Genomic DNA, 27201 nt, shown 5'->3' with positions numbered 1-27201 from the left:
AGAAGACAAAGAGAGACTCCAGCATAATTAATCCAAGGAGGTCCACACCAAGACACATAATAATTAAAGTGGCAAAAAGTAAGGATAAAGAGAAAATTTTAAAGGCAGCAATAGAAGAGAGTTACATACAAGGGAAACCCCATAAGGCTATTAGCTGATTTTTCAGCAGAAATTTTATAGGCGAAAGGGGATGGCATGATATATCAAAATACTGAGGGAAAAAAAATTCCGCAACCCATAATAACCTACCCATCTGTCGACCTCAGAGAGTCGGGGACCTGGGGCAGCAAAGGAACTGAGAAAAAGAGACAACAATATAGCGAGGCACAGGGGACCCCGAGCGAACAACCCGAGGTCCCGAGGTTTATTTTCCATAATCTTATATAACTTCTACAACGATATAGATCTATAATGATTTACAGCAGGGGTGTAGTAACGCACATTCCTCCATGTACCCAGGATTAGTCAAGCACATAAGAATTTTTAAAACAGAATAAAGGAACAAAGAGGGGAGTGTCCAGTGTGCTATTTACAGGATAAGGGAACAAAGAGGGGAGTACACAGCGTGCTGTTTACAGCTGGCTTCCTATCTACAAAACATCTTCTGCTGCGTACTTTAGAACTGACCACACACGTTCCAAGGGCATTTTCCTCTGATTCTTTCGTGTTATTTTTAACCCTGCAATCTCGTTTTCTCAGAGATCTCAGAGTCTGAGCGAATATGCACCAGTGGTGGTTGTGGCGTTCTGTTTCCCACACCCATCAACGTTATCATTCAGAATAGAAGAGGTTAAAAATTTCTCAAACAAAAGGTAAAGGAGTTCATCACCACTAAACCAGATTTACAAGAAATGTTAAAGTGAATACTTTGGAAAGAAAAGGCCATGACTAGAAGAAAATCATTAATGGAAAAAATTTCACAGGTAAAAGCAAACATATAGTGAAGGTAGTAGATGAATCACTGATAAAGCCAATATGGAGGTTAAAACACAAAAGTAGTAAAATCAATATCTATAAATAACAGTCAAGGAATACACAAAATAAAAAGATGCAAAATATGGTATATACAAAACACCTGGAGAGGGGAGTAAAAATTGAGCGCTTTTAGAATGTGTTTAAACTTCAGTGAGCATCAACTTAATAAAGACAGCTATATACATAAGATGTTATATATGAACCCAATGGTAACCACAAATAAGAAACATTCAACAGATACAAAAAAGTAATAAAAAACAACATAAAAAGAAAGGAATACAAGTATAACACTAAATAAAGACATCAAACCACAAGGGAAAAGAGTAAGAGAAAAGGAACAAAGAATTACAAAAACATACAGAAAACAATTAACAAAATGACAGTAAGTACATACCTATCAATAATTACTTTAAATGTAAATATACTAAATGCTCCAATCAAAAGACATAGGATGACTGAATGGATACAGAAACAAACCCATGTATATGCTGCCTATAAGAGACTTACTTAAGATCTAAAGACACATACAGACTGAAAGTGAAGGTCTGGAAAACATATATCATTTAAATGAAAGTGAAAAAAAAAAAAAAAGCCAGGGAAGCAATACTTATATCAGACAAAATAGACTTGAAAACAAAGACTAGCAAAAGACAAAGAAGGGCACTACATAATGATAAGGGGATCAACCCAACAAGAGGCCATAACAATTATAAATATCTATGCACCCAAATTGGAGCACCTAAATAAATAAAGCAAATATTAACAGACTTAAAGGTAGAAACTGACAGTAATACAATAATAGTAGGGGACTTTAACACCTGTTTCCATCAATGGATAAATCATACAGACAGAAAATCAACAAGGAAACAGTAGTTTTGAAGCACACATTAGACCCAATGGACCTAAAAGATATATACAGAATATTCCATCCAAAAACAGCAGAATACACATTCTTTTCAAGTACACATGAACATTCTCCAGGACAGATCATATTAGGCCACAAAAGAAGTCTCAATAAATTTAAGAAAACTGAAACCATACCAAGGATCTTTTCCAACCACAACAATATAAAACTAGAAATCAATTACAAGAAAAAATCTGGAAGGAACACAACTACAGGAGGCTATATAATATGCTACTCCATAATGAATGAGGCAAACAAGAAATAAAGGAAAAAATAAACACACGGAGATAAATGAAAATGAAACACAATGGTCTAAAAACTGTCCAAGGCAGTGCAGTACAGGCCTACCTCAAGAAACAAGAAAAATCTCAAATAAAAGACCTAACTTTATATACCTAGAAGAGTTAAGAAAACATCAAACAAAGCACAAAGCTAATAGAAGGAAGGAAATAATAAAGATTAGAGCAGAAATAAATGAACTTGAGACAAAATAAAATAGAAAAAATTGACGAAACCAGAAGCCAGTTCTTCAAAATGATAAACAAAAGTGATAAGCCTTTAGCCAAATTTATCAAGAAACAAGAGGAGTTAAGTAAATATAATCAGAAATGGAGAAGAACTGACAGTACATAAATACAAAGGATTATAAGAGACCATTATGAACAATTTTATGCCAAAAAATTGGACAACCTAGAACAAATGGATAAAATCCTAGAGATTTATCATCTTCAGAAACTAAATTAGGAAGAATTACAAAATTTAAACAGACTGATTACTAGTAATCAGGAATCTAAACTGATTCAGTAATAAAAAAATTCCCAACAAACAGAAGTCCAAAATCAGATAGTTTCAGGATGAATTCTATCAACTATTTAAAGAAGAGTTAATATCTATTCTTCTCAAACTATACCAAAAAATAGAAGAGAAAGTAAAACTTCCAAGTTCATTCTATGAGGTCAGCATGACCCTGATACCAAAACCAAACAAAAACACTACAAAAAAAGGAAACTATAGGTCAACATCTCTGATAAACATAGATACCAAAAATCCTCAACAAAATACTAACAAACCAAATCCAACAATATATTAAAAAAATCAAGATCGAGTAGGATTTATTCCAGAATGCAAGTGTGGTTCAATATTTGCAAATCAATCAGTGTGATACATCACCTTAATAAGAGAAAGGATAAAAACCTTATGATCATTTCAACAGATGCAAAAAAAAAAAAAAGGGCATTTGAAAAAATACATCTAAAAAAAGAAAAGAAAAAATACATCTATTTATGACTTAAAAAAAAAATCTCAACAAAGTGGGTTTAGGGGTAATACACCTGAACATAAAAGGCCACATATGAAAAACAGATAACATTATACTCAAAGATGAAAAGCTGAAACTTTCCCTCTAAGATCAGGAAGAAGACAAGGATGTTTTCTCTAACCACTTTTATTCAACACAATACTGGAAATCCTAACCACAGCAATCAGACAAGAAAAAGAAATAAAAGGCAATTCAAATTGGTAAAGAACAACTTACTATTTGCAGATGACATAATACTATATATAGAAAACCCTAAAGACCCCACCAAAAAACTATTCAAACTGATAAATGGTTCAGTGAAGTTGCAGGATACAAATAAGTATACAGATATCTGTTGCATTTCTATACAATAACAGTGAAGTAGCAGAAAAAGAAATTAACAATTCCATTTACAAATGCACCAAAAAGAATAAGATACCTAGGAATAAATCAACCAAGGAGGTGAAAGACCTGTACTCTGAAAACTCTAAAACACTGATGAAAAAGATAGAAGATGAGACAAATGGAAAGATACACTATGCTCATAGATTGGCAGAATTCATATTGTTAAAACGTCCATACTACCCAAAGCAATCTAGATTCAATGCAATTTCTATCAAAATACCAATAACATTTTTCACAGAACTAGAATAATTGTATGTAAATCACATGCATGTAAAATATTTACAGTATATAAAATATACAAATGAAAAATTTGTATGTAATTACAAAAAGACCTTGAATATCCAAACCAATCTTGAGAAAGAAGGACGAAGCAGAGGTATCACAATCCCCAATTTCAAGATGTACCATAAAGCTATAATACTCAAGAAAATATGGTGCTGGCACAAAATTAGACACATAGATCAACAGAACAGGGCAGAAAGCCCAGCAATAAACCCACGCTTATATGCTCAGTTAATCTATGACAAAGAAGGCAAGAATATACAATGGGGAAAAGACAATCTATTCAACAAATGGTGCTGGGAAAACTGGACAGCTGCATGCAAAAGAATGAAACTGGACAACTTTCTCATGACAGACACAAAAATAAACTCAAATGGATTAAAGATCTAAATGTGAGGCCTGAAACCATAAAACTCCTAGAAGAAAACATAGGCAGTAATCCCTTTGCCATTGGCCTTAGCAATATATTTATCGATAGGTCTCCTCAGGTAAGGGAAACAAAAGCAAAAATAAACTATTGGTATTTCATCAAAATAAAATGCTTTTGCACAAAAAAGGAAACCATCAACAAAACAAAAAGGCTTGGAGAAGATATTTTTAAATGACATATCTGATAAGGTTAATATCCAAAACATATAAAAAAGCTTACACATCTCAAAACTGAAAAATTAATAATCCAATTAAAAATGGGCAGAGGGGGGCACCTGGATGGCTCAGTCAGTTAAGCATCTGCCTTCAGCTCAGGACATGATCTCAGGGTCCTGGGATGGAGCCCTGCATCGGGTTCCCTGCTCAGCAGGGAAGCCTGCTTCTCCCTCTGCCGGTCCGCCTGCTTGTGCTCTCTCACTTGCACATGCTTTCTCGAATAAATAAATAAAATCTTTAAAAAAAATGGGCAGAGGACCTGAATAGACATTTTCCCAGAGAAGACATACAGATGGCCAACAGACACATGAAAAGATGCTCAACATCACTCATCATCAGGGAAATGAAATTAAAACCATGATGAGATATTACTTTATACCTGTCAGAATGGCTAGAACCAAAAAGACAAGAAATAACAAATGTTTGCAAGGCTGTAGAGAAAAAGGAACACTCATGTACCATTGGTGGAAATGTAAATTGGTACAGCCAGTGTGGAAAACAGTATGGAGGTTCCTCAAAAAATTAAAAATAGAATTACCAGACAATCCAGTAATTCCACTACTAGGTATTTACTCAAGAAAAATGAAAACATTAATTTGAAAAGGTATACACACCCCTATGTTTACTGCAGCATTATTTACAATAACCAAGTTATGGGAGCAGCCCAAGTGTCATCAATAGATGAATGGATAAAGAACAAGTGGTATGTATATACAATGGAACATTACTTATCCATAAAAAGGAATGCAATCTTGCCATTTGTGTCAACATGGATGGACCCAGAGGGTATAATGCTAAGTGAAATAAGTCAAAGGCAAAGACAAATACCATATGATTTCACATATATGTGGAATCTAACAAACAAACAAATGTATAAACAAAGAGGAAACAGACACGTAAATACAGAGAACAAACTGGTGGTTACCAGAGGGGTGGTTGGTGGGGGAATGGGGGAAATAGGTGAAGGAGATTAAGAGGTACAAACTTCCAGGTATAAATAAATAAGTCATGGAGAGGAAAGTACAGCATAGGGAATATAGTCAGTAATAATGTCATAATACCGCGTGGTGACAGATGGTGACTACACTTATTGTGGTGAGCATCGAGTAACACAGAATTGTTGAATCAGTATGATGTGTACCTGAAACTAATAAGACACTGTATGTTAACTATATTTCAATTAAAAAAAGAAATAATTGTGATCAAATAAATTAATAAAGCTATTGGTAAGTCTAAATACATATCAACTATAAAAATGACTAATTTGTAGAAGTTTAAGAGTAAGATGGAATTAAAAATATTAAATAATAATATGAAAAATAGTGGGAGAGGGCTATGAGAGTTATGCTCACATCTTTGTATCATTTAGGAGCAAGAGAGAGATTTTGATTAATATCAGACTTAGTTAATTGGATGTCAAAATTTAACTGTAACTACTAAAAAGAATAGAAATAGAGTGTTTAACTTCTCAATTGGTAGTAGGAGACTATGGAAATGAGAAAACTTAAATATTAAAGAAGAAGGCAGAAAAGGAAAAAATATACATGTAAAAAAATTTCATAATATACTTAAAACAAAATGAGAAAAAATCCAAATAGATCAAGAATCACAATAAACGCAAATAGATTTCTTTAATAAAATAGTATCTGCATGTTGTTAAAATCTAGCTAATACTGCCAAAAAGCAAATCAAATCTCCTTTATAAATGAATGGAAAAAGATATGCAAACCAAATACTAACCAAAAGAAATCTTAGGTAGGTTTATTAATATTAGACCATACTTTAGCATGACTGATCAAGAAAATGAGAGAAGGTACACACATGCATGCATATACACACATGCACACAAACTATGGATAAGGAAGACAACAAAACTAGAGAGAGATTTAGGTTTTCAGAAATCTAAGAAAATGTTATGATAAGCTTTCTGCTGAAGAAAGCAGAAATTTGAAAATTCAGGGAAAACTGGTGAACTTATAAATATAAAATTACCCCAGTGACTGAAGAACTATATACAAAGGCTGATAGGCCAATAAAACATTCATGAGCCTGATTCAATAGTACACACATCCACTCTCCCTCCCACTTACCTTCACACTCAATCCATCCCTCTCTTTCTCCTCCACCAAATAGTTTTATGGGCAAGTTTGAATGAATAGTTCAGAGAACAGAAAAAGAGAAAAGCATCCTACTCATTTTAAGAGGGCAGTATGACTTTGATATGAAAACTACAACATGACCAAAAATTAAATATATAGCTCAATCTCACTTAAAAGATTTTAGCCCAAACTCACTAAATACTAAAAAAAAAAAATGAGTTAATCAGTATTAAAATTAACTCAAGAACACCTAAAATTTATTCAAGATGTCAATGATGTCATCAGAAAGTCTACTTAATCACACTTTTCTCTTATGAGAAAACCAGATTATTTTAATAGATGCAAAAAAACCATTCCACACAAACTTTCTTAACTAGATTAATCTCCAGTATCATACTTAATGGTGAACTGTAGCAAAGAATTAATACCTCAACTCCACTGGAAACTTCTGCAATAGGGAAAAAAGACAAACTCATAGAAAATTGGACAAATGGATATTATAGACATCACAAAAGAAATTTTGAATAGCTTATAAAAATAAATTCACACACAAAAAAATAAAAAATAAATTCACAACCATGTAGTAAAGAGGAAATGTAATTGAGACAATGAGAATTAGTTCACACCCATCAGTTTAAGTAAGAATCCCAAAGTTTGAAAATAATATCTCATTTGGCAAGAAGAAACTGGAACTTTATACTAGCTTGAGAATATAAACTGGCACAGCCACTTTGGAATATATTTTTCAATATCTAGTAAAACTGAAGTTGTTTACTATTATTTAGAAATTTTATTTCTTAGTAAATAACCTAGGGGAAACCTGGTTTTATATATATATGAGATGATTATTATAGCATCATTTGAAAGGGTGAACATTCAAAACTGGAATGTCTCTCAGTAAAGGAACACATGAACAAATTGTGGTATGTTCATATGATGGAATATCTACAACATGCAATTATATTGACTAAACTAGACTTATATGCATTAACATAGATAGAATATGAAAACACAGCTTTGAAAAAATATCATATTACAGGATAATAAGATGCCATTTATAAAAAAATGTAAAATACCGTATTTGTAACAAATATGAATTTGTAGTTAAGTATAAAATATACACTAAATGGATACATTCCTGTATCCATATTACAATTTGCTGCTGGGAGGGAGAATGAGATTGAGACTGAGGAGTGGAATGAAGGGGACTTCATCTGTATCTGCAACAAATGGAAAATCACTACTTCACTAAATGTGGAACATAGGAGAGGGAGGCAAAGAATCACCCATGACCTTCCCACCTTTTAACACAAGTGAGGTCTTAGTATTTTAGTATTCTTCCTGATTTTTTCCATTTATAGGTATATTAGTATACTTGCTGTTACAGACAATGAAGAGGTTGGAGTTCTCTCTTTTCTTGTCCCCCCCTTTCCCATTTATTATTACAAGCACATTCCACCCAATTGTTTTCCCTCATTTGACCAGCTTGAGTATTTTCAGATTTTTTTAAAAATCATATTCTCTAAAGATGTATGAATAGTTCATTTTGCTGAAAAGGAAAAATTATGAACTCTAATGCATCAGTAGTTTCTCCCCTATTTTGTTTTCCTTCCCTATCATAAAGTAATCGAGAGAAACTTCCTTAAATTATAGACTATGCCATGTATCTCATGCTCCAATGACCTAACAATCTCATCAGGTCTATGGTAAATTAACTTTAGTAATAAGAAACAATTTGTGGAAAAATTGAAAGAAGATGTCTAATCAATTTCTTGGACAATTTTTGTCAGAAATGAATAAGTATCTGACTTTAGATGATCAAAAAGAATTTCAACTGAATATTAAAAAAAAGCATCTTTCAGATCAATCGTCTTTACAGAGGGACAGTCCCAGGATTAATGTTAAAAATGAAAAAAGATATTGTAGATGTATTTAAACCTCCTTTTTTACTACATGAAAATACTTTTTATCCTTTTCCTGGTCCATTAAAACCAGATCTGAAATCTGCCTTGATTTAATACCAGTGTGGGTCAATATAAAGAACTTGGATTGCAGGGAAGAAATAACAATGATTTAAATAAATCTATGTATCAATTTTTTTGTTTTCACATTTATTAAAATATCTGTCTACAGTCTGTCTCCAGAACTATAGACATTATTGGGAGGCAGCACAGAATTATAGACAAACTTGGAACTTGGGATCAGACAGATATAAACTTGAATCTTAGCTCTTCTACTTTCTAATTATAAAGTACTGAATAAATACCTTAATCTCAGTTTCCTACTTTATAAAATAGTGATAATAAAATCTACTTTAAAGGTGTATTGTTGATATTGAATGAAATATTTGCTTTCTGCACATAGGCATTCCAATAAAGTGTGCTAGTGATATTATTATATTGGAAGACAGAAATTATAATATTAAAAAAAATAAGTTTTGATACACATCTGACGGGTGACAATGATCCCTTCCAGAGACCTTGGAGGGTGGGTACTATCTTCGTGCTCTCCCTCTGCTGTGCTCCAGGCATGCAAGTATCTCTCAGAGGGGAGCTCTTACACACATCTGGTTTTTAGTCTAGTGCCATGGTTTTTGTGGCTGCTATCCAGAAAATGCCCCTTGATCACCTGATTCTGGTGGCCAGGAGAGCTTATGTTCCTGTGTCCCACAGGACTGTAACAATTGGAGAGACAGTTCTTGGCCTGCTGTTATCCCTAGGGCATTGCATAAACATCAGACTGAAACACAACCCCAGTTATTCTATTAAAGAGGCCCATTTGCTTATCCTGCAGTTTTGGCCTGAGGGCCAGGCTTCAGGTGTGCCACACATATAGAGGCCTATGGAGGGGCTCTCAGGGGACATAGGCCAGTGGCCACCATCTTTGTACTCTCTCTCTGCCTCGCTACTACTCACAGGCATCTCCCAGAAAGGAGCCCATACATTCATCTGGAGCCCTGATTGTTCTGTCACCCAGGGGACACCTCCAGATTGCCTAGCTCTGGTAGCCAGAGGGGCTTATGTTTGCAGTCACACAAGACTGTAGATATTTGAATACTCTAAAAGCTGCTGCCAGAGGGTCTGGCTCCTAATCAGCCTGAGTCTGGGTGCTGATTGAGGTCCTCTCCTTTGGGACACTGACAGGTCTTGGCATAGCCTCACTACTGGGGAGCTATTAACAATATAATAGGCTGCTTGGATGATCAGAAAAGTTTGAGAACATCAGATGCTAGGGCAGGGTTGAATGATAAGGTTTATCTCCTACACAAGGCCACTCCTTCAAGACTGGGAGAGGTGGCCATTTCATCTACTATATAGAAACCAACACAGAGAGTCAAGCAAAATGAAGAAACAGAGGAATATGTTCTGAAAAAAAAAAAAAAAACTCACAAGAGAAAACCATGGGAAAAAACCTTAATAGAATAGAGATAATCTAACTAATAAAGAGTTCAAAGTAATGGTCATCAAGATGCTTACTGAACTTAGGAGAAGAATGGATGAACACAGTAAGAACTTAAAGAGAAAATATAAATAGTACCAGTGGAAGTCACAAAGCTGAAGAACACAATAACTGAGCTGAAAAGTACACTAAAGGGATTCAATAGCAGAGCAGATGAAGCAGGACAAAGGATCAGTGACCTCAAAGACTAGACACTGGAACTTATTCAATCAGAGCAGTAAAAAGAAAAAAGAATGAAAAAGAGTGAAGAAAGCTTAAAGGACTTGTAGGACAACATCAAGCTGACTAATGTACACATTATAGGGGTCCCAGGAGAAAAGAGAGAAAGGGTCAAAAAAATTTCTTTAACCTGGAGGGAAAAAAAAACACACATGTAGATCTAGGAAGACCAGAGAGTTCCAAATGAAATAAACCCAAGGAGACTCACACAAAGGCACATTATAATTAATATGTTGAAAATTAAAGAGAATGCTGCAAGCAGGAAGAAAAAAACAACTTGTTACATACAAAGGGAACACACCTAAAACTATGCGATTTCTTCAGTAGAAACTTTGTAGACCAGAACAGAACGACATGATTTATTCCAAGTGCTGGAAGAAAAAAACTTCAACCAAGAATATTCCATCTGGCAAAGTTGATGTTAAGAACTGAAGGGGAGATAGAGTTTTCCAAACCAGCAAAAGGTAAAAGAGTTCATCACCACCTAACCAACTTTACCAAAAATGTTAAAGGAACTTCTTTATATGAAAAGAAAGGGCACTAATTAGTAATAAGAAAATTTATAAAAGTATAGGTAAAGGTAAGTATATGGTAAAGGTAAATATATAATAAGGTAGTAGATTAATCACATAAAGCCAATATGAATGTTAAAAAAAACAGTAGTAATAGTAATAATAACTGTAATTGTAATAATTAGTTAAGAGATATACAACATAAAAAAGATGTAAAATGTGACATCGAAAACATAAAACATGGGGATAGAGTAAAAACGTAGAGCTTTAGAATGTGTTCGAACTTAAGGTATCAACTTAAGATAGACTGTTATAAATCTAAATTGTTATTTGTAAGCCTCATGGTAACCACAAAGCAAAAACCTATTGTATATACACAAAAGATAATGAAGAAGAAATCTAAGCATACCACTAAAGAAAGTCATCAAACCACAAATGGAAAGAGAAAGAGGAAAATAAAGGAAAAGGGGAAACTATAGAACACCGAGAAAACAATTAACAGAATGGCAAGAAATATGTATCAATAATTACTTAAATGTAAATGGATGAAATTCTCTAATCAAAAGACATAGAGTGGCTGAATGAATGAGAAAACAAGACCCACCTATATGCTACCTACAAGAGACTAATCTTTAGATTTAAGGACACACAGACTGAAAGTGAAGGGTTGGAGAAAGATACTCCATGCAAATGAAAACCAAAAGAAAGCTGGGGTAGCTATACATATATCAGACAAAATAGACTTTAAAACAAAGATTGTAATAAGAGACAAAGAAAGCATTACATAATGATAAAGGGGCCAATCCAATAAGAGGATACAACATTTGTAAATATTTATGTGCCCAACACAGGAACACCTTAATATATATATAACAAATATTAACAGACCTAAAGGGAGAAACAGACAGTAATACAATAATAGTAGGGACTTTGATACCCCACTTCCACCAATGGATAGATCATTCAAACAGAAAATCAATAAGGAAACATTGGCCTTAAATGACACATTAGACCAGATGGACTTAACTGATATATAAGAACATTCCACTCAACAGCAGCAGAATATACATTTTTCTCAAGTGTGACTAGAACATTCTCCAGGATAGATCATATGTTAAGCCACAAAACAAGTCTTAACAAATTAAAGAATACTGAAATCATTATTGAGCATCTTTTCTGACCACAATGGTATAAAACTAGAAATTATAAAAGGAAAATTGGAAAGTTCACAAATATATTTTTATAGAGATTAAACAACATGTTACTGGTCAAAGATGAAAAGAGAAATAAAAAAATACCTTGAGAGAAATGAAAATGGGAATACAACATAAACTTATGGGATGCAGCAAAAGCAGTTCTAAGAGCAAAGTTCATAGAGATAAATGCCTACCTCAAGAAACAAGAAAAATCTCAGACGAACAACCTAACATTACCCCCCAAGGAATTAGAAAAAGAAGAACGAATGAAGCTCAAAGTTAGGAGAAGGAAGGAAATTACAAAGATTGAAGAGGAACTAAATGAAACAAAAAGACAACAGAAAAGATCAATGAATATGAGCTGATTCTCTGAAAAGATAAATTTTGCACAGTGAAGAAAACCATCAACAAAATAAAAAAGCAACCTACTGAATGGGAGAGAATATTTGCAAATTAGATATATGATAAGGGATCAACATCCAAAATAAAGAACTTCTACAACTCAATAGCAAAAACTCCCAAACAATCCAATTGAGAAATGGGCAGGATATCTGAAAAGACTTTTTTTTTTCCAGAGAAGACATGGAGATGGCCAATAGGTACTTAAAAGATGTTTAACATCACTAATCAGAGAAATGCAAATCAGAACCACAGTATTACCTCATACCTCTTAGAATGGCTATTATCAAAAGAGAAGAAAGAACAAATGTTAATGTGATGTGGAGAAAAGGGAACTCTTGTGAGCTGTTACATGAGAATGTAAATTGGTGCAGTCATTACAGAAAACAAAATGGAGTTTCCACAATAAATTAAAAATAGAACAACCATATGATCCAGCAATTCCACTTCTGAGTTTTTATCTGAAGTCTACAAAAATGTTAACTCAAAAAGATATATGAGCACCCTCATGCTCATTGTACCATTATTTACAATAGCAAAGATAGGGAAGCAATCTAAATGTCCACTGATGGATGGTTAAGGAAATGTGGTACATATATACAATGAATACACACACAGAGAGAGCCATAAAAAAAAGAAATCTTGCCATTTGTGACAATATGGAAGGACCTTGAGAACATTATGCTAGGTAAAATAAGCAGACAGAGAAAGACAAATACCATATGATCTCACTTACATGTGTCATCTAAAAAAAAGAAAAGAAAGCAAGCTTCGAACTCATAGATACAGAGAACAGAATGATGGTTGACAAAGGTGCAGGGTGGAGTTTGGATAAATGGGTGAAGGTTGGTGGTCAAAGGTACATACTTCCAGTTATAAAATAAATCATGGGGATATAATGTACATCATGTTGATTACAGTTAATAATACTGTATTGCATATCTGAAAGTTGCTACCATATATAGAGCTTAGAAGATCTTATCACAAGAAAAAAATTGTAACTATGTACGGTGACAGACGTTAATAAACTTATTGTGACCATTTTACAATATAGACACAAATAATGAATCATTATGATGTACACCTGAAAATTATATAATATTATATGTCAATTATACCCAACTGAAAAAGATTTTTTTGAAGTTTGCATTTTGGAAAGTTCTTTTTATTACTGACATAGCATCAACTTTCTCTATTTTCTGACTTTCTCATAGAAAACCTCTAATAACTTAAGTATTACATTGTTTCTTAATGATATCTTCAACATTATGTATGTTCAAGAAGAAACAACAGCTCTGTAAATGCAGCGTTAGTATGACAGATGATTTACAAAAGAAATTTTTCTCATTGTGTTTGAATTCTTGGAATTCTATCTTCAAAATCAGTTTTTGAACAGAGGGGTCTCTCTTTGAATCATGGACTTGTGACTTCCTTTAATGGTTGTTTCTACTTGCCATGTCAACCCCTAGACCACAGCTGTCTTTTGGAAAATAATTTAGTCAACCTCTGTGTGAAGCTGTACATTCTAGAGAAGTGGCTCACACAGCTCATTCTAATACCCGTTCACTTGGTCAAACAGTGAAACAGTCCATCACAGAATTAGCTACAATTGTTGAGTGTTTGCCATGTGCTAGGCACTGTACTTAAGATTCATCACGTCCATCTCTTACTGACTGTGTGGGTCTCAGGCAGTCATTTAAGATCCCAGAGCCTTAATTTCTTTACTGGCTCACTGTGGCCATTTAGCGTAGGAATAACTCAGTTAACATGTGGTCAATGCCTGACAAATACATATTCTCTCTCATTTTCTCCTGTTCCACACGACAAGAGGGTAAGTTGAAAATTTTCAGGGCAAGAAGGCTCTGGAAAATCTAAAGAAGAGCTTACGTTAGGTGGAAAAACTGAGACTTGAACAGCAAAACCTGTTAGGTGCACTTTTGTATTTATTTTATTAGGGAGGTAAAGCAAAGTTGAAAACCCAGCTTCTTTCACTTCTCCTTTCAGTGGGCCACCCATTTTGGAGATAAGAACAGGGGTAGCTTAGCCAGGAGTGGCTGTGTGTGACATTCCACAGGTGCCTGGTGACAAAGAAGTATAAAACCGTCTGATTTCTCAATTACCCAATGTCCCAAACTGGGCAAGTTCCATCTCCAATAAATAACTTTCGGTAAGACTGCTCTTCCCACAGGGCTTCACCTTAAGAACTCCTCCTCTTGAGTTAAGTGACTGGTGATGAGACTTTTAAAAAAGACTAGGACTAGATGCTACAATGGATCTCGGAATGCATTTATGCCAGGTTCACAAAAATACGTGATACATTTTCAAGGACACTCTTCTTTCACAAGCTATTGAAACTCTGTCTTCTACATTTCCTCTTCTACTACTTCTGCTACTCCATGCTCCTGCCACCACCTCAACCACTTCCTTCATTTCAACAGAACACACACACACGGGTTTGTGCGTATATATCTCTGTATATGATACATGTGGTTTAAATGTGTATATATACATATGTGTGTATATACAGATACATATGTATGCATATGGATGTGTGTGTATATGTGTGTAAGCTCAACCTTACTAGTACATGTTTCATGACCTTACTAATTCTCCTTTGATTTCAACAACAACAGCAACAAACAACAAATACGATGCCTCCAACATCACTTTGGACAGTAGGAATTTCTTTGTTTTTAATCTATGAATATATACCTCCATTCTTCCTATAAAGGGCCACAAAACTATGATGACTCTGGTAATTAATTTTATGTGTTAACTTGACTGGCCACAGGATGTGCAAATTAAATCTTATTTCTTTCCTTTTTTTTTAAAAAAAAGCTTATTTATTTATTTGAGAGAGCAAGTGAGCATGCACAAGTCGGGGGGGGGCAGATGGAGAAGAGAGAGAATCCTGAAGCAGACTCCCTGCTGAGCGCAGAGCCCAATGTCGGGCTCGATCTCCCGACCCTGAGCTCAATCAAGAGTTGGCTGCGCAACAAACTGAACCACCCAGGTGCCCTTAGGCTTGACTTTATTAAAGCACTCTGACTTCTAATGCCACCACTAAAGCAGATTCTTACTTAACCACTGGCAACTTCTGTAGCCTAAAACAAAATAGCCTTAAGCCCTCATTTTCATTAGTAAGGTCAACTTGTAAAATATCAGCTTTTCAAACTTCAGGGTGTCTCTTTGAGGTGGCCATAATATCCAACCCCACCTGTTTCACAGAAAGGTAGAGTAGGTTATCCTCAGAACTAGAGGCAGGCTTTCAGTAGGAAACCTGTCTCCTGACTCCAGCCCCTCTGTAGCATTAGACCTTGTTACAGACAAACCCCGCTCCTACCAACAAACAGCAAAGAGCTGCCATTTATCAAGTGTTGACAACACTGCCCGACACTCTGTGGAATTACAGATATTCATCTCAATCCTCACAGCGATCCTAGGAGGTAGGATTTATTGATTTCACCATCTCCCATGTGAGGAAATGGGATGCCCAGAGATATTAAATTACTTTTCTAAGATCACACAGCTCATGTGTAGAGCTCAAAATAGGAATCTGAGGTCATTTAACCCAAAGTCTATGCTCTTAAACCTTTATAATGTACTCCCTGGATCTTCTAATTTTCAAGGGTTGCAAAAGCATTCCATTTAAGCAAACTTCAATTATGTAGCTGGTAAGAGGTGGTAGATCCTCTACCTGCTTTCAAAGAATTTATAATTTAAACAGGAAGGTGAGGAACACCCAAGAATCTGGGAAATAATAAAAACAGGCTGTATATAATCATATATAGTTAAGTATATGTACCATCTAAGTCCATACTATAATTCAGCCAACACTTAATGAACTATTCCATGCTGCACTGCCCCCCTCACGCCCCAATACTATCCATTCTAAACATGTCAGATTACGGTTCCTGAACACACCAGGATGCTTTCTGCTGCTGTATTTCCTTATATGTGGCTCTCCTGATTGTCAGATCCTTACCACCAATGGACTCTTCACAAACTCCGACTTTTTCTTTTAAATACAAATTGTCATTCTCTTTGCTCCTTCTATAATCTATTCTCTACAAAGTGGTCAGAATGATCTTTTATTTATTTTTTTAAATTTTATTATGTTAGTCACCATACACTACATCATTAGTTTTTGATGTGGTGTTCCACGATCCATTGTTTTCATATAACACCCAGTGCTCCATGCAGTACGTGCCCTCCTTAATACCCATCACTGGGCTAGGGGAACCCTCTTACACTGTTGGTGGGAATGCAAGTTGGTACAGCCACTTTGGAAAACAGTGTGGAGGTTCCTCAAAAAGTTCAAAATAGAGCTACCCTATGACTCAGCCAATTGCACTCCTGGGTGTTTACCCCAAAGACACAGATGTAGTGAAAAGAAGGGCCATATGCACCCCAATGTTCATAGCAGCAATGTCCGCAATAGCCAAACTGTGGAAAGAGCCGAGATGCTCTTCAACAGATGAATGGATAAAGACGATGTGGTCCATATATACAATGGAATATTACTCAGCCATCAGAAAGGATGAATACCCAACTTTTACATCAACATGGATGGGACTGCAGAATGATCTTTTAAAAAGAGGATTTGAACCTTATCACAATCCTGCTTAAGACTCTTCTGAGACTTCTTAGTATTCCTTTTTTTTTTTTTTTTTTTTTTTTTAAAGCAGGCTCCATGCCCAGCATGGAACCCAATGCGGGACTCCATCTCACGACCCAGAGATCAAGACCTGAGCTGAGATCAAGAATCGGATGCTTAACTGACTGGTCACCCAGGCTCCCCCTTCCTATGATTCTTAATGAAAAACAGCAACAACGACAAAACCATCAAGTGCCTCCCCTTTATTATCTCACTTCCAGCCATCTCTCCAAACTCCGGTCAACCATTCTCCTCCTCCCCCAGGACACTCTGACCGCACTGGCCTCCTCTCTCTCTTGCAAGGATGCCACACTCTCTCCCACCTCAAGGACTTTGCAAACGCTGTTCCTGCCACCTGGAATGCCTCTGTATGGCCAGCTCTTTCTCAACCATCAGGTCTCCCCTTATAGGTTGCCTTCAAGAAAGTCCTTCTACTTCCTTTTCCAAATAGCCCACTTTCCCACCATCTCTAACTATATAACCTTTTGCTTTATACAATTCTTAGTAGTTGTCCTCATCTTTTAAATCATTTCATTACTTTTTATTACTTTAACTTTTTCTCTTTTGCTCTGCGATCTTGTAGATTACTCACTGCTGGGTCTCTCATGACAAATACAATGCCTGGCACATTATAGGCTCCCGGTTGTCTGGATCCTCCTCTGATGCTCACAGTGATACTAAAAACTCCTACACAGACAGACAGATGATGTCCCATCATGAACATTTTCACTGAGTTCCTCCTCTGTGCCAAGCCCTGTTCTAGAATATAAAAGCAAATAAGAGACAAGGTCCTTGAACTCAAGACTCTCATGGTGTAGAATAACAAAGAAAATAAACCAGAATAATTATTTTTTGAAGCATTAGTAAGTACTAACAGAAGAATTAAGCAGGTCTCTGCATGGAACAGATGGTACCTTGGGACAGGAGACACAGGTGTCTCCTGTCGGGGAAGTGGACATGTAAGCATTTATCATTGCCTTACATTTTATCATTATTTGCTTCTCTGTCCTTTTCCCCAACTAAAAGGTATATTCACAAGGGCAGAGACTGTGTTTTCTGTTGCATTATCAGCAGCCAGAACCATGTCTGGCACATAGCTGGGGCTCAATAAACATTCACTGACTAACTGACGGACTGAACGAATCCTGCACAATGAAAAGAAGCCATCAGCTAAAGATCTGGGAGGAGATCACCCTGCACACAGGAAGAAGCAAACATCTGTGCTTGGTAAGAACATGCTTGCTGTGTTTGAGGAGAGGCCAAAAGGCCAGTCAGGGGGCTGAAGACAGTGAGCAAGGGAGAGAGTAGAGAGTAGCCAGAACATGGAGGGCCTTCTTGGCCCTGGTAAGGAGTTTGGGGTTTCTGAATTTTATTTTAAATGTAAAATGGAAGCGAAGTGCTCAGTGATTAGTTTGAGTAAATAACTACTGAATGGGACATGAGAGGGGAGTGCTTCCAAGATGGCTAAAATAATAAGAACAAGCTTCCTGGCAGTGTCACTTGGAGCTGAATGCTAGACTAAGAAGGAGCAGAGGACAGAGAAGTTTTTGTGTGAGTCCGCGTCTTACCATGGCAAGAGCCCTTCCTTGATACGCAAGGGCAAACAAGGGCTCAGATTGCTCTAATTATTTGGCTTTGTTTAATATTAGAAGGACAGGATACTGGACATGCAGATCAATGCAAAATATACAGATGAGAGACCCTAGGAATGCTTTCTTTATTTATATAAAAGTTCATGGAAGGTGGTATCATTTTATCTGTCTATCCTTCTCCCTCAATCTGTCACTCAATTGGTCCATCCCTTACTCAGTCATTAAATAATTATTACTTGTGCATCTACTTCCCGGTGGTGAGAAAGGTGAGAAAGACAATCATGGAATTTAGGATCTAACAGATAACCTTCAAAAATCTCTCATGTTGGGAAAATTCTTTTTTTTTTTTTCCACATTGGGAAAATTCTGAGACAGGATAGTGTAGTTGAAAATCCTTATAAACATCCACTCCTGAGTTCACATCCCAGATTAGCTCTGTATTATCTTATACTTTAGGGCAAGTCATGAAAAATCTCTGAGCCCTCAGTTTTTTGCTTTCCAAAGATGATCATGGGGCCACCATGAGTCCGACAGGTGTAAAGGGCTAAGCAATGCCCAGCACGTGGTCATACTCAAAGATTAGTTTCCATTCAACCTTTCTGAATAAACCTATGTACAAAAATAGGCTCCAAGTCTGCAACTTTATTGCCTGATTTCTTCCTAAGTCATGAATTTTTCCAGCTTGTCATCTGAATGCCACTAAAGAGAAAAGGTGAGACTTGGCTCCAAACACTTTGATACTTTAGCTCCACCCTGGCCAGGCTCCCTCACTCAGACCTTTCTGCAGACAGAAAAAGAAATCCTAAGGCAGGAGAGGTATTCAAGAGCACCTGCCTGGGGAATGTCTAGGCTCAATTTGTAGAGCAGGCCATGCATCTGTTAAACCTTGCCCTCTTTGTAGGTAAAGATCCAACGTGAATCCTCAGGAAGGCAGTCTGCAGCAGTGGTTGAGAGGTGGTGCTCTGGAGCCCTGTTGACCAGGTCAAACTGGTCAAACTGCAAGGGTGATGATCCAGCTGCATCACCTTGGATTCCTTAACCTGACTCTGTGGTCAGAGTCTGCTAACCACCAACTTCATGGGGTGGTTTTGGTTGGGAGTTTTAAAATGAGAGATTGGATATTAAGTGTGGAGAACAAGCCTTTGTCTACGGTAAGTGTTCAATAAAGAGAATCTATAGGTGAATTTCTTTTTAAAGGAGGAATACTTGAAAATACGAAAGAAGACCCCCAAATAAAGATTGTTCTTGCTGACACTGCCCTTAGAAAAAGAGGCCAAACAGTGGCCTTGTTGTGTTTCTGAAACCCAATTAAAAAGGGATAATAATTCATTGAAGTGGCTTGAGCTGAAGCCACCTGAGTATTCTGGGTCTAAAACTTATAAGGCACAGGGTTAAAAAATTCCCCTGTCTCCATTCTTTCCCCATGGTGATTCAATTTAGCACACTGGGATGTGAGGGCCCCCCTTCACTTCCCAGATACCATCAGGAGGAACCTGATTTGCTGTTGGTCAGTCAGAGCAGGTCTATACCAGTCTTGACTACCTGAAATGCAGCCATTTACAAAAGAACACTAGTTCCAAACAACTTAAAAACTAGTCCTAAGAGGTTCTGGTCTTACATGCACATGTAAGACAGGCTTGTTTTAAGTAAAAAATCCCAAACAGCTTTCAGGAAGGGTCAGTATTGTACTGAGCACTGATGATGTGCCAAGGACTCCACACATGCTGATGCCAACAATGATGGAAACAGCAAATCACCTGGAAATGGTCTTATATTCCTCTCTTGCCCACCTGTCTCATTCTCCACAGCTGATCTCACAATCACTCCTTTTCCTCCAAAATACATCTTGAGGCCCTTTTTAAAAAAAATCCCTATTTCTACCATCTTGTCCATATCAAGTGATTAAATCTCCTTGTGCCTCAGTTTCCTCATCTATAAAATTGGAATATCATCTACCTCAGGATTGTCATAAATGGAGTCATATATTTAAAGTGCTTAGAACACCACCAATATGAATGTCAATTGTTCTATTTATTGTTACTGTTTTGTTGTTGCAATGGCTTCTGAAGCTGTTTCTACCTGTTTTCACACTAAGTCTATTATTTATGTAGCCTCCAGAGTGATCTTTACAAAATACATGTCAGCTCATGTCACTCCCTGGTTTAAAACTCCTCTGGTTTCCCAACATATTTAGAGAGCAGCGTCCAAATTCACTCTACAGCTCTCAAGACAACCACCATTCCACCAGCACACTGTGCTTTAGCTCTTGCCCCCCCTCCTTCCTCCCAACGTGCAGACACAGGTCTCCCCGAGACACTGCTCCAGCCATTCCCTCTCCTGGAATGTCCATCTCCTAGACCTCTCATGACTCGGTCCCCATCATGCAGGTCTCAACCCAAATGTCACCACCTCAGGCCTTTCCTGATCATCCTACACATCCTTTATGCCACTCCCCATCCCCAGTTACTATCTGAATGCTCTTTGAAACATTCTCTTTATAGCACTCACCACTATTCAAATAAAGATTACAGATGCATTTTGCTTTACCACAGTGTTGTTGTTCTATCAATATTTTACTTGAATACCTTGGGTAAGGCATTTCTTCCCATTTCCACAGGATCTCTCCTTCACTGTTGTCTAACACAGGTTCTAGACATAGTCACATAATCTGCCCAGCCCTAGGAGGAGTTTGTGTTTGTGATATTTCTTCTACCCCCTACTCGGCAGGGGGTAGAAATATCAAAAACACAAATACAAAAATGTGTTCCAAAATATTAGGTTGAAAGAGATCATCCGGAAGACTCAAAATAGGCTTACAGTATCTTTTAAAGACTATCATTAAGATGAAATGCAAAATTTAAAACTTCAGGAGAGAAAATGGTGGACTCCTGAGACCTACCCATGGAGCCTCGTCTGAGAAACACTATACTGTATGAATCTTCTCTCCTGAAATAGGCAGGCTCTCCCTTCCTTAATATCTGAGTCAGAGATTTCCTGAGTCAGGACTACCCTCTGACACTTCTTAATGGGAGAAAAGCCATATTTATAGCTAATGAATAAAATATTAGCCAACTCTGCTAAGTACTGACAGAGACCTAGCGTTAATTGCTGCCCCAGGACTAACCTGCTTTGCTCATACAAATAGGGGCTGCTTATTCAAGAGGGATGCCAGCCAACTTGGTTTGCATGAAAGAGTGATGACAGAGAATAATCTCCAAAGAGTCATTGCACTCTTGGGAACTAATGAGATATTTATTCCAGATATAACAAGGGATGGAGAGGCCAAGGGTTGAGGACACCAAAACTCATTGAGCATCTTCTGTATACTCCATGCTTTATGCAATTTATCTCATTTAGTCTTCATGACAATCAATGAAGTACTATTGTGTCCACTTCACAGATGTATATATCAAAGCTCTGAGCTGTCGTAGGTGTAAAGGAGGGGTCTGACTCTATGGGAATCTGACTCCAGACTTGTACTCGTTGCAGGACACAATGCAGGATGTGAAGGTTCAAAAGTGAAAGTAGCTACTGTAAATGCACTGAATTTCTAACAAGATGATTAAAAACATATATCTATAAAAATATGGGTAAAACATAGACTCCTATTTTGGGAATAATGGTTGAAAGTGATGAAAGTTTTATTTAACAGAATGTAGTCCTTAGATGTTTTAAGAACTGTCAGGTAAGGGAGGGGTAAAGACCCTGTCTATTCTACCAATGAGCAGATCTTGGACAGATGGCTGGGAATCTGGGGTAGGGATGTGAGTTTTTGGTCCCAGCTCACCTTGGACTTTTGAATAAATAAAACAAATGTGTGTGTGCACATATGTGTGCATGCATGTAAGATACTTCAGCCTACTCTATACCCTGCTATGTTCTCAATGTATATGAGAGGGTCTGGCATATAGTAGACAGTCAAATATATGTTGAATGTGCAACTGAGGAATTGTTGAACACTACATCTGAAACTAATGATATACTATATGTTGGCTAATTGAATTTAAATAAAAAAAATACGTTAAATGAATAAAATCTGCCCCAACAAGAAAAACATATTACTTGTTTAAGTTAACTCATCACTGAAAGCTACAGTCCCAAATCCTCAGCATGGCACCTAATTAACTTTAGGATCCAACCTTATCTCCTATTCTTCAGGGAATGAACTCCTCCTCAAAGGACTTTTGAAGAGATTAAGGTTCTGAGCATGGATTCCTGCCTTTGGAGGGGGTTATATGATAGCTAAGCAAGCTTTATGGAACACTCTCTAGATGCTCAGTACTGCACTCAACACTTTACAATTATTGTTGCATTTAACATCACCACAACTATATGAGTTAGGTCTTATCAGCCTCCCATTTTACATAAGTAGAAAGTAAGGTTTGCAGAGGTTAAGGCATTTGGCCAAGGTTATGTAGGTGTTAAGTGGTAGCGCTCAGATTAAAAACCCCAGATTTGTTAATAATTGCCAGGTCCCCTTACAGTAATGAGACCCAATATATTCTGTTCCTAATCTAGTATCTGTACTGAAGATTAATACCATGACCACAGGAGATGTTCTTTCCAAACAAGCACTGGTTTCCATGGAAATTGTATCTAAGGCTGCTCAGCATCATGGCATTTACTTGTTTAAACTCATCACTGCAAGCTATGGTCCTAAATCCTCAGCATGGCATGTAATTAACATTAGGATCCAACCTTGTCTCTTATTCTTCCACATCAGAATACTTTGTGTCTGTTCATCCTCCACTTTATTACTACTGCCTTGTTTTCAGTCATGTTCTATCTCTATACTGAACATCCATTGGTCTATCCATCATCCATTAACCAATGATAAGTCAGGAATGTGGTCATTTCTGGGAACAATACCCTGCCTTCACCTACTGTACAGTTTCACAAAAGGGAATAAGTAAACCTACTAATTCTGACCCATCATGCAGGAGACATCTGAAGATCTTTCCTCCTCCATGAAGCCTCCCCTAAGTATCCCAGGTCCCTCTTTGTCTGTTTTGCTTTGTACTCTGACAACACTATGGTCCATATCATAACTGAGGTACAACAAACCTCATTTCTGATGATGGTTAGGTTCTAAAGCCAGTGTGAAAGGACACAACAGTCCAATTGCCCTCCCAAATCCCTTAGGAAGAAGCTGTTACATTGGAGACTTGCCACTGTTTCCCAGTACTTGCCCATCAAGCAAGCTTGTCCTCCATGTGGAAACAGACTGCTGTCTTTGATTAAAGGGCCAGAGAAGAAGTCAGCTTAGTTCAGAGCCAAACTGTAGGAAGAATATCTATCTAGTTATACACTACAATCACAGCACACATACAGTCACGCTGAGATGCTCACAGAATGTGAGTCCTGAGGGAGCCAAGACTGGCTCAGAGCACAGCAGAATTACATTGTCCCCTCAAACTGTCACACTGAGGGGCCCATGTTCATCGAGTAAGCAGGGCAAATCATTGCCTTAGCTGTCTGAATTTTCTCTTTTGCATAAATGCACATAGAATGTGGCTTCACCATGTGCAGTCACTTAACTCTTCTAAATGGGCGACTAAACTAGGAGTTCCTGGGACACATGAACCATGCCCAACACCCATGGTCAATTCCTTGGTGAATAAGAACCTCCAAGATTTGGTCGCTGTCTTCCCCTGCAATAGCATTTCTCTCCATTCATACCACCCTTTCCACACCAATTCTACTTACCTATTTCTAATTTTCACCATTGAGACCTGCTTCCTTACACTTTCTGCCTCTGCCTATAGCACCCCTCCCTATGGTACCCAGCACATGTCTATCCTCGGTACTCCCTGCAAATGTTTCCTTCCTGGGTCCCTGACCCTTTTTAGGTAAAGTTTTGGCATCCTCCCACTCTGAAGCTGGGCCATGTGACTTTCTTTGACCAAGAGGATGTTAGCAAATGTGACACAGCAGAGTTGAAAAAGTGTTTGTGCAATGGGGATTGTCCTGCTTGTCTGCTGTGGCTATAGATCATTCCTCAGCTAACCTGCTGGAGGGTGAGACAGCTGGTGCTAAGTCAGGTTGCCCCACTCATGTCAGCCAAGGCAATCCGAGATCAGCCGGCTGCAGGCTGACCCCCTACACATGAGCAACCGGTAGCAACCGGTATCAGCAAAACTGCCTCGGTAGTTTGCAACATACTAGCAATAGCAGCTGAGCTCAGTCCAGATCAGCCAAACCCATACTCCTGCTGTGTGCTATGGATATTTTGTTGCTTATCATGTAGTATGATTGTAGCAAAAGATAACGGATACATTTTCTACCAAGACTTCATTGGCCCTCCCAAGGACAATCACTCCCATATTTGCGAAACCTCTAAATCTTGTGCTTTCCCCTATTAGAAAACTTAACACACTCTACTATTATAAACATTTGGTAAATAATATGATTATTTGTTTTTATGCCTACTTCTTTTTTTTAAAAAAGATTTTATTTATTTATTTGACAGAGAAAGACACAGTGAGAGAGGGAACACAAGCAGGGGAAGTGCGAGAGGGAGAAGCAGGCTTCCCGCGGAGCAGGGAGCTGGATGCGGGGCCTGATCCCACAACCCTAGGATCATGACCTGAGCCAAAGGCAGACGCTTTACAACTGAGCCACCCAGGCACCCTTATGCTTACTTCTTCTAAGGCTGACCTTCTTGAGAAAAGGAACATCTTTGTGAGGGAAGTGATGTGATATAATCAAAACAGTTTGGGCGTACCTGTTAGTACAGCCATTACAGAAAAGAGTATTGAGGTTCGATTAAGAATTGAACTGCCATATGATCCAGCACTCCCGGGTATGTGTCTGAAGAAAATGAAGTCAGCACCTTGAAGAGAGACTGCTACACTCATGTTAACACTACAGCATTATTCACAATAGCCAAGATACGGAAACAACCCAAGTGTCCATCAACAGATGAATGGATAAAGAAGATGTGAAGTAGATGTACAATAGAATGTTATTTAGCCACAAGAAGAAAATCCTGTCATCTGTGACAACATGGATGGACTTTGGTAGCATTATGCTAAGTGAGATAAGTCAGAAAAACAATTACTGTATAGTATCACTTACACATGAAACCTAAAAAACCGAACCTTGTAAAAACAGAGTAAATTGTAGTTACCAGGGGCTGAGGGGTGAGTAAATTGGGGAGATGTTGTTTAAGGGTACAAACTTACAACTAGTAGATAAGTTCTGGAGATTTAATGTACAAAGAGTGATTATGGTAAAAAGTATGTGTTATAACTTTTAAAGTTGCTAACTGTTCTCAACACAAAAAAAGAAATGAGAATTATGTGAGGTGATCAAGGTGTTAGCTAACACTACTGGAGTAATCATACTGTGATTTATATATGTATGAAACTAACACCTTGTATACCTCCAATTTACACAATCTTATGTTTCCATTATATTCAATAGAAAAAATAGTTTGGGGGTACTTGGGCTGGAATCATGTTTCTGCAAGTGGCCAGACTTTCTGAGCCCAAGTACCTTTAACTATAAAATGAGGCCAGCAGCAGCAATTTTGCAGCCTTGAGAAAAGGAAGCAAGAAAATCTGTAAAAAGTAGCCAGTTCAATGTATGACACATCAAAGGACTCAACAGATATATTTGGTTGAGTGAATTAACAACCTGACACTTACATGGCAAAATTCTCAGAATAAGTACAGCAAAAACAGAAGGTCTTTTGTCCCATTACCAAGTCCTAACATCACACCAATGCCCACAGCATTCTGCAGCCTCTAATTTGATTTATTACTATGGAGGCTGATGTTTCAATTTACTGAACCCAGCTGTATAATAAATAAAAGTACCTCAGAGGACCACCTTTGCAACTTAACGTCAGCACAGCAGTTAAATGCAGTTTATTTAATCTCGCCTCTAAAACAAAAGTTGCAGTTTGTGGCTTATAAATCTGTTCTTCCTGCAACCCTTCTGAGATATGCAGACACCTGCCTTGTGCTTTTTGCCTGCTCTCAGGCTGGCTAAACAGCCTGTCAATGCGCCATGCACTATGATCCCCCATAATTAAGAAACAGGTACTCACCTCTCTGGAGGCAGGCAGGTCTCTTCTACGGCTGCTGCAAGAGCAAGAGGCACAGTGAAAAGGGGCGTAGGTGGCAGCCTGATGAAAGTGAACTTTGTCTGTGCAATGCCCTGGCCCCAGAGACAAAATGAGGAGTGGCAACTCATTGGTGCCCCAAGCCTCCCTGCCCCCCGACACCTAGGAGGCCCTCCGTCCTGCAGCGCAGCACTCACCCACACTATATGGTGTTTCTATATGAATACGATCTTGATCTTTCGGATGAGACTCTGACCTTCTGGAGCACCAGAACTTGTGTGTGGGGGGGTGGGGTGGGGGGCGTTTCTCTCCTTAACTCTCATGTGTCTCACAGCACCCAGGGCAAAGAGAGTGTGGCTGCTCAACACGAGCTTACAATAGTGATAGCGTGCATTTACTGAGAGCTTACTGGTGTGCCAAGCATTGTTTAAACCCTTTCCATGACTCATCTCATTTATGCTCACAAAAACCCTGAGAGATGAGTGTTACTGT

At 37.6% G+C, this 27201-nt stretch overlaps 1 protein-coding gene across 1 annotated transcript in view; it reads right to left on the bottom strand.

Moving 5' to 3' along the window:
* The window catches only part of FYB2 (FYN binding protein 2), a 128769-nt gene that overhangs the window by 65976 nt on the left and 35592 nt on the right, over positions 1-27201 (bottom strand). The window contains exon 4 of the mRNA XM_088022981.1: positions 26695-26728. Within this exon, the coding sequence (XP_087879107.1) occupies positions 26695-26728 (34 nt within the window). The remainder of the gene's footprint in view (positions 1-26694; positions 26729-27201) is intronic.

Source organism: Eumetopias jubatus, unplaced genomic scaffold, assembly GCF_037043125.1.
Source record: "Eumetopias jubatus isolate StellerSeaLion01/CBP00866 unplaced genomic scaffold, mEumJub1_p1.0 scaffold_4, whole genome shotgun sequence".
NCBI lineage: Eukaryota > Metazoa > Chordata > Mammalia > Carnivora > Otariidae > Eumetopias > Eumetopias jubatus.
The sequence above is the reverse complement of the archived record's forward strand: the minus strand, read 5'-3'. Positions and strand labels throughout refer to the sequence as shown.